This window comes from Muscardinus avellanarius (assembly GCF_963383645.1).
Source record: "Muscardinus avellanarius genome assembly, chromosome: 7".
NCBI lineage: Eukaryota > Metazoa > Chordata > Mammalia > Rodentia > Gliridae > Muscardinus > Muscardinus avellanarius.
Window position 1 is genome coordinate 74908463 of NC_137793.1, and position 12298 is coordinate 74920760.

The following is a 12298-nucleotide window of genomic DNA, read 5'->3' on the forward strand; positions in this document are numbered from 1 at the left end:
CTCAGTCAAGAGAGCCCTGGCCACTGAGGATGCATGGCTCAGAACTGCGGACCATCCACTCCCAGGTTAGGAAAGTGAAGGTTGGGGTGGGGTAAGGCCCCACCCATGGGACAAGCACACAAAAGGATTGAAATCCCCTGTTCCTGTGTACCCTCCAGCATCAGGCAAAATCAGAATGGCACCAAGCTAGTTAACTTTCACCAAGTTTTCCAGCTGAGTGAGGTGTGAGGAGGAAGAATGGGGTCACTGGTCTAGGCCTGGAGAACTGGCTCATCCTCCACCATGAGGTGGCACATTCCAGCCCCATAGAGTGAGCAAAATTGATATCTTAAATATTGCAGGGTATTGAGCAATTGTCCCAGAACCTGTCCCATCACAATTTAATTTCATTCCAATTGACAAAATGTACCTGCAAGTGTTCATTTATTTTGGATTTTGTTTGTTTGTTTGTGGTTTTGGTACTAGAGATTAAAGCCAGGGGCATTCTACCTCAGAGCTACACCCTCAGCTCCTAAAGATTTTTTACAAAGATTTGAAACAGTATCTTGCCAGGTATGGTGTTACACACCTATAATTCCAGTACGTAGGAGGCTGAGATAGAGAGATTACAGATTGAAGGACAGTTTCAGCAAGTTGTGCAACTCTCATCAACCCAGACCAAACAAGAGAGATCTTATTTCCAAATTAAAAGATAAAATAGGGGTGGGAGTGTTAGTTTTGGGGGGTAGAATGCCCTTGGACTCAACCTTTAGCAACCCCCCCCAAAAAAATAATTTGAAAGTGTATTGCTAAATTGCTGAAACTGGCCTCAAATTTGCAATTCTCCTGTCTCCGCCTCCCAAGTACTGGGATTACAAGCATACAGCATCACACTGGCTATTCTCTTGTTTTTTTAAAAATATATTTTAGAGCCAAACTACTTTCACAGAGTTGGAGATCAGGGAGTCAAAGCTAGCCAAATTAAAGGGAATGTGGTTTGCATTAGAAGGAAGAGTCATGCGGGTCATAGTCTCCTCACCTACTCAGAACCAAGGGCAAAGAATCTGAAGAGGAACAAGCTTCAGTCACCTGCTCCATTTCCCAGGTGATTCCCTCGCCACTTGAGTGGGTGAAGGAGACATAACCACGCAACACACACACTCTTCCCTCATCCAGTACCTCTGGTCTTGGTGCTGGTGCTACCCTTTCCAAAGCAACCTGCCCTTGCACCAGATAACCTTTGCATATCAGATACCAACTGGCAAGAGGACTTTTCTCCACTCTGAACAGAAATGTAGGCAGAGGTGCCATAGTTTAAGTGCTTTCTGTATTTTGCTAACATTTTTCAAGGTCACAATATACAGTATAGCCAAGATTACATGCAGGTTTTACTTGTACTTTAAGTACTGGTTTGAAGATCCTATCTCTTTAATACTAAACAAAAAACTCCAGTGGTACTCACCTTAATCACTATATGCAAATAATTTTCACTTTCTGTGTTTTAATTGTAAACTATACACACACTCACACAAATGAATGATTATGCTTGTTTTTAAACAAGGACTGATGCCCTCATTTTTTCTCAGTTTGACTCTGTGGCTGATATATCTGACGTGTCCAGCAATGTCACCCTGAAAAGTTACACCATGCACTTTGAGGTACCCATGTGTGCTGCATGAATGCATGAAATTCCGCATGCTGCGTAGACTGATAAGCAGAAAGATTTCAATGATTGTACCAGTTACTTCAGAATTCCTGGATGTTTAGAGCAGCTAGAATTTATCTTATGACACATTCTAGGTTCCAACTATAAGTGACTTTGTTTTGCCGATATTAGTATCAGACCTGATTTATTTTGGAGGCTGGAATCCTGTAACATGGGAAAAACAGGGAATAAGCAAAGAGGGAGGGAGGAGTCAGTTCCCTACACAAATCCAGGACTTTAAAAGTGAAAGATAAACCATGTTTACCTAGCAGGCAACCTTGAGAGAATATTGTTCACTAGGACAGCTCTGGGGAGAAGGTGTTCTCAAGATGTAAGCTCTGGGCCAACCGCATGGAGAGGTCACCTTGTTAACCCACCTCCTGCCCCTCCCCCCCCCCGCCCAACAAAGGACCAGTACAGAAGCACCCTAGGTTCCAAGAGCAGTGGCCACCTGATGCCAGTATTAGCTTATGATTTCATACATACCAAGAAGCCAAGACTCCATCTTCCAGGGGCTCATAGCTGCTACCTAAGTTCCACAAGGAGGTTTGGATGCAGCTGTTTCCTCCAATGACAATGTATGAGTTTCAGTTCTCTGTCATATGTTTCAAGTCCATTTTATTCACGTGTTAATCACCAACAGCAACTTCCTTTTCAGGGATTAGCCGACACCAAAATTCCCCAGTCTGGGACACCTCTAAGTATTCGGAGCAGCGGAAGTGTTTCTGTTCTGAGGATCCCAAGTCAAAGCCAAATCAGCCAAACCTACTCCCAGGACACTCTGCACCGCAGTGTCAGCCAGCTCATGGACATTCAAGACAAGAAAGTCTTGATTGACGACTCGCTGTGGGAAACCATCATGGGCCACAGCAGTGGACTGGTGAGTTGATTCCCTCTCCCAGAGTCTGTGCTCAACCTCCCAGAGGGCTCTTGGTACAGACGTCATGAAGCTTCCTGTGCTTTGGTGAATGGTGCTGCAGCACTCAGGGCATCCCTCTCAGCACCTGCCAAATCATGTACTTGTTGACACATGTTACTGCAATTGTTTGATAAACAGTGTAGAAGTTTGTCTTATTCCTTTGATATACAGTAGATGCTGAAAAAAATAAACATATGAAAAGAAGACCCATAGCAACAGGTGGTGTATAATTCCATACTGAGGTAAGTGACCGCAGAACACTGGGATTCAATAGTAGAGAAACAGAGAATCTATAAAATCTGGAAATAAGGAGACCAGCATGTAAGAGAAGCAGAACATCTCAGCACCCACCATCCACAGCTCGGGGAGGAAGACTTTCCCCTCTGCAAGGGTAAAGGTGAGAGTTCGAGCAAGCTCCATCAGTGTGGACACTGCAGCACTAGCTACTAGAGAGTTTTGCAGCTCCTGCAGCTTAGAGCCCCAATAGATAAAAGGCCTGAAACCTGCACAGAATTCTGGCTGAAAAAGGAATTCACTTCATCTCCCAGCAACCCTCTATCATGGGATTGTGTAGCCTGGAGTTATCTTGAAAGTGGACCTATCATCCGAATTTGGTCTGCTTTCAGGAGTCAGACACCCCTGCATCTTTCAATCTCTGGGGCCCATAGACATTCCACTGCACTGGCTCAGTGGGGCCTGCCTCACAAGCTAGACTTGGTTCAGTGGAGTAACTGACACAAACTCCCTGAGATGCTACACAGTGGGGAGTGGGGGTGGCAGTGCAGAGAGGAGCAGAGTGTGCCCTTCCTCCATAAGAACCAAGGGACCAGGAGGCCTGACTTCTGAGACTGGGGACATGGCCAGTCATGTGTGGCCTTTGCAGGTGCCAGGACTAAAGGCAACTTCCCATCCATTCCTGCCACCCCTTTTCCAACATCAAGTTTGGTGCCTGTTACTAAAAAAGATAGGGAAAGAACTCTGTCCATTGCTCCCCAACCCAAAGCTGGGGCCATTCTGACCAGTGCTGCCAAAGCTATGGCTCTAGCTCCACCCTCAAGGTACACTGCCTAAGGATATCCCAAGAGAAACTTTGATCAGAAATACAGCAATAGCGCTCTCTCTCTCTCTCTCTCTCTCTCTCTCTCTCTCTCTCTCTCTCTCTCTCTCTCTCTCTCTCTCTCCCTCTCTCTCCTGTGAGCACCTCACCTCAACTGAGAGGAATTTTACCTGGCTCTAGTCTTGACCCACTCCCACTACAACTGAAACAGTGGGGAGGATGGAGGAAAAGACCCCTGACCATCTCTCCACCCTCAGATGTGCATGGCTGGGGGAGGGGAGCCAAGGTCCTGTTCCTGGGCAGACATACCCACAGTAACAGCAAAGACAAATAACACAAATTTTGCTGTCACCACATTGATGAGGGCCCCTGCATTAGCTGTTCCCACATCTTGTCTGGTCATGCACTACTAATCAAACTTGATATGAGTGTCACTGAGCGGGTGTTCGACTTCCATTCCCCTGTGACGCACGAGTCCCAGTGTCTATCAGAGGCCAAGTGCTTCAGGTCCCTCATCACCACTGGAGCACCCAATTCCACGAGCCAGTCTAAGTCAAAAGTGCCTGAGAAAGCCACCATTACATGATAGGGACCAGCACCTCCACTGTAGGAGTGAGCTGCACAGAGTGCATCCCACACTTTCTGCTATCTCACACCTGCTTAATCTGCTGGAGTGTCTCACTGTTTCATATCCCACAGACACAGTGGGTCTCTCCATCTTCAATACAGTATCTGCTGTACATAACTTAATAATCACAGCTTTAAAAACTACAGGGAGATTACATTAAGGCGCTGCCTGGAAAAAAAATCAACATTGCATAACAATCTGATACACAAGATACACCTTTAGGAGAAAGCCACTTAATAAGGCATTCTCCCAAAAGGAGTAGACATATCTACTTCATTGCATGCACAAATCTCAACATAAGAACACAAGAAATATGAAAAACAAAATGAGGTATTATGACATCTCCTAAAGTTCTTAATTCCAAAGACAGACTCCAAAGACAGGTATCAAAGTGAATGAAATTCTTGGTAAAGAATTCAAAAGAATGATTGTTAAGTATCTAAGATAGTAATTTTTAAACCTCAATGAGACCCAAGAGAATACAGAGAAACAGCAAATAAAATTGAGAAGTCAATGTAGGATATGAATGAGATTAAGCAGAGAGATTCTGAAACAGAACCAATAAAAAATCTTAGGAATTAAGAGTTCTGTAAGTCAGATAAAAAAAGTCAAAAGACAAGACAAAACAGAACAACAAATACCGAAGCTTACAAATAGGTCTTTTGAAATATGTGTAGATAGAAGTAACTTAAAAAATAATGAAGACAGCATACAAGATCTTTGGCACACCACTAAAAGATCAAATATCTTCCTCATCAGCAAATCCAAAAGAGAAGAAATGAAGGTTCAACAAAATAACAGCAAAATAATTCAACAAAATAATAGCAAAATCTTTTGTAATCTCTGTATAGCCATGGACATCCAGGTATAAGAGGTATATAGAATTCCAAATAGATATAACCCGAAAAGATTTTCACCAGGAGGAGGATGTACAAAAGTATATGAGAGAGAAAGAATTTTTTTTTTTTTTTTTTTTTTGGTGGTACTGGGGTTCCTGGAAGCCCTTCTACCTCCGGGCTACACTCCCAGACCTATTTTTTATACTTTTTTATTTGGAAACAGGGTCTCTCATAAGCCAGCACGCGTGGCTGGCTTCAAACCTGCGCGATCCTCCTGTCTCTGCCTCCCAAGCGCGGGGATTACAAGCGTGGACCACCACGCCCGGCCGAGAGAAAGAATTTTAAAATCTGTAAGAGTGGGGCAAGATGGTGGCGGCCGCAGTTACAGTGGCGATCGGGGCTGCTGAAAAGAACATGCATTCCTCAGAGAAGCCCTGAACACCAGCATTTCATTTAATATCTGATTGGGACAACTTAAGGAGACATTTCCAGCTGTGACTTCCTATCCAGAATAAAGGAGACAGAGTAGATAATGGTGGAATTATAATCAAGATGACAATGAGGTGCCCGCCATGCAAGAAAAGTGATTTTTGGAAGAACATCCCAGAAGAGATTAGAGAAAAGTCTGCTTCAGCCGCACATGCCGGGGAACTCTTAACAACATACCTTGTAAGAAAAATGATCTGGACATGGTGAAGGGAGCCCAGCAGTGCCAGGAGGGAAACCCAGCTGTGCATGCCAGGGAACTCAGTGCACCTGGCCGCCGCACTCCTCTATATTGCGCTGGGGGCCATGATGTGCTCAGGACAGCAGATCCTGCTCTATGTGGTGAGGCTGTGGGCCTCCATTCGTGGAGAGGAGATAAAAAATTCATTGCTGCTGAGTGCTCAATCCCACAACTTCTTTAAAACACACATACTGTCTTCTTTTTTTAAGAAATATTGGAGAGGGGCCAAAATGATGGTGGTGGCAGCCAGGATTTAGGAGATGCAGACAAATCCTACGCAATCCACCTTGAACTTTTGGAGAAAAAAGTCTCTGCGAAGGGGGACTGCTCCTGCCGCACATGCTTAGGAATTCTGGACATCATACCATGTAAGGAAGGTGCTCAGCGGAGAACTAGGAGGAAAGTGGTGGTGGCAGGGGCAGCAGCAGCCAGTATTTGGGAGAGGCAGATATCCGATCCAATCCACCTTGAACTTTCGAAAAAATCGCCCCAAAGGTAGGCTGCTACGGCCACACATGCTCAGGAATTCTGGACAACTTGCTGTGTGGGAAAAGTGTTTGGCAGAGAACTGAGACCATGGTAGCAGTGGCAGTGGTGGCAGCAGCGGCAAAGGCCAGTATTTGGGAGAGGCAGAGTTCTGATCCAATCCACCTGGATCTTTTCAAGAAATCTCCCCAAAGGTAGAATGCTACCACTACACATGCTCAGGAATTTGGAACAACATGCTATGTGAAAAAGGTGCTCGGAAGAGAACCAAGATGGCAGTGGCAGTGGCAGCAGTGGCCAGTATTTGGGAGAGGCAGAGATCCAATCCAGTCCACCTTAAAATTTTAATGAAATGTCCCCAAAGGTAGACTGCTACAGACGCACATGCTTGGGAATTCTGGAAAACATGCTGTGTGGGAAAGGTGTTCAGGAGAGAACCGAGATAGCAGTGGTGGCAATGGCAGTGTTGGTGACCAGTATTTGGAGGGGCAGACAGATCCAGTCCAATCCACCTTGAACTTTTGAGGAAAACTCACCAAAAGTGGTCTGCTCCTGCCACACATGCCCAGGAATTCTGGACAACATGCTAAGTGGTAAAAGGGTTTGGGGTGTATCGGAGGGAGCCCCAAATAACCAGGTTGGGCCGCCACACTGCGTGTTCTGGGAGACATCAGTCTTCATGGCCACTGCACTTCTCTGTGTAGTGCTGGAGGCCAGAGTGCACGTGGAGCAGCAGAGCGTGCTCTCTGAAGTGAAGCTGTGGAATTCTGCCTTTGAAGGGGAGACAAAATTCATTGCCACTAGGTATTTGGGGTCCCAGCTTTTTCAAAAGACATGTACTCATTTCTCATATTTAAAAAAAAATAGAAAATGAAGAACGCTGGGCACAGTGGCGCATGCTTGTAATCCCTGTGCTTGGGAAGCAGAGACAGGAGGATCACGCAGGTTCGAAGCTAGCCTCGCTGGCTTAAGAGACCCTGTTTCCAAATAAATATATTTAAAAAATAGGTCTCTGGGAGTGTAGCCCAGAGTTAGAAGGGTTTTCAGGAACCCCAGTACCACAAAAAAAAAAAAAGGAAGAACAAAGGGAACATCTGTAGATAACCTGCTCTCAGTGACAGATACCAAAGCCCTCTGTACAGCAAGGCCAGTGCCAGGGCCTCTGAGGCCAGGATAGGAGCATGCTGGGCCTGGTGTGAGGCAAGGCCTGTGCTGGGGCCTCCAAGGCCAGGATCAGAGCCTGCCAAGGGGTGAGGCTGGTGCCATGGCTAGTGAGGCTGGGATTGGAGCCTGTTGTGATGCAAGGCCGATACTAGGGTTGGGATCAGAGCGGTGAGGCAGGTGCCGGGGCCAGTGAGGCTAGGATCAGAGCCTGCCATGAGACAAGGCTGGTGCTGGGGCCTCCGAGGCTGGGATCGAAGCCTGCTGTGAGGCAAGACCGGTGCTGGGGCTTCCAAGGCCAGGATCGAAGCCTGCTGAGGGGTGAGGTTGGTGCCGGGGCCAGCGAGGCTGGGATCAAAGCCTGCCATGAGGCTTGGCAAGTGCTGGGTCCTCTGAGGCCGAGATCAGAGCCTGCTGAGAGGTTGAGGGCAGTTCCGAGGCCAGCGAGGCCGGGATCAGAGCCTGCCATGAGTCAAGGCCGGTGCTGAGGCCTCCAAGGCTGGGATTGGAGCCTGCCGAGGAGTTTGGTCTGTGCTGGGGCCAGTGAGGCTGGGATCAGAGTCTGTCATGTGGTGAGCCCATTGCTGGAGCTAGTGAGGCCAGGATAGGAGCTTGCCTTAAAGCAAGGTCAGTCCTGGGGCCTCCGAGGCTGGGATCAGAGCCTGCCATGAAGCAAGACCAGTGCTGGAGCCAGCGAGGCTGGGATCAGAGTCTGCAGGGTAGTGAGGCCAATGCTAGGACCAGCGAGAGTGGGATCGGAGCCTGCAATATGGCATCCACAGAGAAATTTCACAGAAAATAAAAAATTAGATGCTTTCCCTAATATGCAAAAAATAGGAATAAATCGGTTAGGAGGAAATCTAGTTGAAGAAAGGGCCCTATGGAAAAGCCATTAAGGCGACCTATCAGAGGGGATGGGATGGGGGTAAATGGAATCTCTTTAAAGCACATGATATACTTAAACAACTATATCAAAGTCAATGACTAAATCAAGCATGGGATTGAGGGAGGGGGAGGGAATTGGATGGGGATTGGAAAAAGGCTAATTGAATGATGTGTGCTTGTATATCCTCACAAGTCTTGTATGCCATTGAGATGTTTGACTACAATACACCAATAAAAATTTAAAAAAAAATCTGTAAGAAGGCAGGCTTGGTGGTACACACTTGTAATCCCAGCATTTGAAAGGTTGAGACAGGAGGATAGCGGTTTGTGGACAGCATCAGCTACTTAGTGAGACCCTTTGCAACTCAGTGAGACCTTGTTTCAAAAAATAAAGATTAAAAATAGGGCTGGGGGTGTTGCTCAGAGGTAAAATGCCCCTGACTTTTATCCCAGTACAAATAATAAATAAATAAATAAATAAATAAATAAATTTGGAAAAGTGCTAAGTCACATTTAAAGCCAACTTCATTAGACTCTCAGCAGAACCCCAATAGTCCAGAAGAGCATGTAATGATGAATATTTCAAGTCACGAGGAAAAAAAAAAAAAACCCGCCAACCAAAATTACTATACCCAGAAAGACTATACTTTAGAATCAAAGTATAGCCAGGCATGGTGGCCCATACTTGTAAATCCCGCGCATGGGAGGCAGAGACAGGAGGATCACACAGGTTTTGAAGCCAGCCTCGCTGGCTTAAGAGACCCTGTTTCCAAAGAAAAATATAAAATAGGGCTGGGAGTGTAGCCCAGAGGTAGAAGGGTTCCGTTCCCAGTACCACAAAAAAAAAAAAAAAAAAGAAGAATCAAAGTATAAAAATCTTCCAGGACAAGCAACATCTAAGGGATGGCCACAAGACAAAAGATGCTTAAGGGAGTCTTACATCCAAAAGTGGAAAATATCATTATGATAAGCATATGAAAGTACAAATAGAAACATTCATGGGGAACAGGAAAAAAATCAAACATTATCAATACAAAAAGCCATCAAAACACAAAAATGGATAAAAGAGTAAGATCAGGAGCAAGACAAGGGTGTCCTCATTTCTTACCACTTTTATTCAATACAGTACTAGAAATTATACCCAGAGGAATTAGGCAAGAAAAAGAAAGAAAAAAGTATATAAATTGGTAATGAGGAAGCTAAATTATCCCTATTAGAAGATAGAATTCTATACTCAGAAAAACCTTAACTACTCTACCAAAAAACTACTAGAACTGATCAATGAATCCAGTAAGGTAGCAGGATACAAAATCAACATACTTTCCATAAGTGAACAATAAATTTGCTAAGAAATCATGAAAGTAATGCCAATCACAAGACACACAAAACCTAGGAATAAACCACTAAGGATGTCAAAGACTTGTACAATAAAGATTACAAAATATTCAAGACAAGTTGAAGAAGCCACTAGAAGGTGATAAGACTTTCCATGTTCATGGATTGGAAGAATTAATATTGTCAAAATGTCTATATTACCCAGGCTTTCCACAGATTTCATCAAAATCTCACTGACATAATTCGGAACTAAATAAAATAATCCTTAAATACGTATGGAAGTACCTATGACCCTGAATAGTCAAGAGCAAAGCTGGAGATATCTTAGTACCTTTTCTTTCTTTCTTTCTTCTTTCTTTCTTTCTTTCTTTCTTTCTTTCTTTCTTTCTTTCTTTCTTTCTTCTTCTTTCTTCCTTCCTTCCTTCCTTCCTTCCTTCCTTCCTTCCTTCCTTTCTTCTTTCTTTCTTTCTTTCTTTCTTTCTTTCTTTCTTTCTTTCTTCTTTCTTTTTTTCTTTTTTGTGGTATTGAGGATGGAACTCAGGGTCATTCTACCTCCAAGCTACACCCACAGCCCTATTTTTTATTCTTAATTTTGAAACAGGGTCTGAGTTACAAAGGGCCTCACTAAGTAGCTGAGGCTGTCTGCGAACCGCGATCCTCCTGTTTCAGCCTCCCGAATGCTGGGATTACAAGCGTGTGCCACCACACCTGGCTCAATAGTACCTGATTTTGAGACATACTACTTCTTCTTTTTTCGGACTCTCATCTTTCTCTCCCCCATTCTCACTTTTCTTTCACTGAAGAGTCAATGACTTCCAGGAAGCCTTTCTTGACTAATAGCAAACAATAAAGGGGATTTTGGCTTCAGCACTATCAAACAGCAAAATAAACAGTTCTTCATACTTGTTCAGGATAATCTAGATAAGATAGGCAGATAGATAGATAGATAGAGCTTAGCTATAACCTCAAGCAGAATCATGAGCCTGCTTATGATTGTAGCTATTCATTTCCATGATTCCATTTCACATCTAAAGTTTTTAAGTGGCCGGAGTAATTACAAAACATAAACAATGGCTCATGGATTATTTCTAACATGCAAAATGGCAATTCTAACATGTTTAACCATAACACATTGAGGGCTTAATTGAATTATTGCACTTAACCTTCATAAACTCTGGGTCAGTGCTATTATCATCCTCATCTTTAAAAAAGGAACTGAGGAAGCCGGGCGTGGTGGCGCACGCTTGTAATCCCCGCGCTTGGGAGGCAGAGACAGGAGGATCGCGCAGGTTCGAAGCCAGCCACGCGTACTGGCTTAGGAGACCGTTTCCAAATACAACTGTAAAAATAGGTCTGGAAGTGTAGCCTGGAGGTAGAAGGGCTCCCAGGAACCCCAGTACCACCAAAAAAAAAAAAAAAAAAAAAAAAAAAAAAGAAAGAAAGAAAAGAAAAAGAAAGAAAGGAACTGAGGCTTAGAGAGATTAGATACTCAAAGGCACAAAGATATTAAGAAATCTTTATGTGGTATATTAAAAATCTCATCTGACCAGAGAGCTCCCATTTCTAACTTTTATACGATATTGCCATTTTTGCTTATTTTTGTTTTAGCACTACTAATGGGCAGTGTGAAAGAAACTCAACGAAAGCTTTTGAAGGAGCCAATACTTGGCAAGTTATTTGTTCATTATAAAATTGTATCAACATTACTAACCTTATTTCCTACAGAAAATTTAAAAGAATAGAAAGTGACAGCACGTAATAGCTTGCATTTGGCTCTTCTTGCTCTTCACATTAAAAAAAAACATATATATATATATATATATCGGGGATTATATATATTATATTTATATATAATATATAATATATTAATATATTATATATCCCCTGTATATATACATATTATATAATATATATGGGGGAGATATATACATATTATATAATATATATGGGGAGATATATGTGTATATATATATATATGTATATAATTACAAGCATGTGACACCAAGCCCGGCTTCCTCAGTTCCTTTTTTAAAGATGAGGATGATAATAGCACTGACCCGGAGTTTATGAAGGTTAAGTGCAATAATTCAATTAAGCTCTCAATGTGTTATGGTTAAACATGTTAGAATTGCCATTTTGCGTGTTAGAAATAATCCATGAGCCATGAGTATGAATGTGTGTGTGTGTATATATATATATATATATACTTTTTCTTATAAACTTGTTTATGAAAAGTATGTTTATTGTATCTTTATATATGCATATACCTGTGTATATACAAGCTTATAAAGGTCAACATTAATGTAACACTCAGATAATACATTTTTTACTAAATTTCATATGTGATTTAAATAAAGGACTGTGCCTTAAGCCACCCTTAGTGTTGAGCATTAGACAGTACATTTGTACTGAGTACTTTTTATGCTAAATTGACAAACTGATCAATCGACAGCAAATACTGTAACCATCGATTGGTTTCCTTTTCAGTATGTGGATGAAGAGGACCTGATGAATGCCATCAAGGGTTTCAGCTCAGTGACCAAGGAACACACCACATTCACGGACACCCACCTGTAA

At 43.2% G+C, this 12298-nt stretch overlaps 1 protein-coding gene across 2 annotated transcripts in view; it reads left to right on the top strand.

The window, feature by feature from the left end:
• Positions 1-12298, top strand: part of USH2A (usherin) — a gene marked incomplete at both ends in the record, with an annotated part of 871783 nt that extends 859485 nt beyond the window's left edge. For both annotated transcript variants that reach the window (XM_080698222.1, XM_080698223.1), the window contains 2 exons: positions 2343-2564; positions 12209-12298. In XM_080698222.1, the coding sequence (XP_080554348.1) occupies positions 2343-2564; positions 12209-12298 (312 nt within the window). The remainder of the gene's footprint in view (positions 1-2342; positions 2565-12208) is intronic.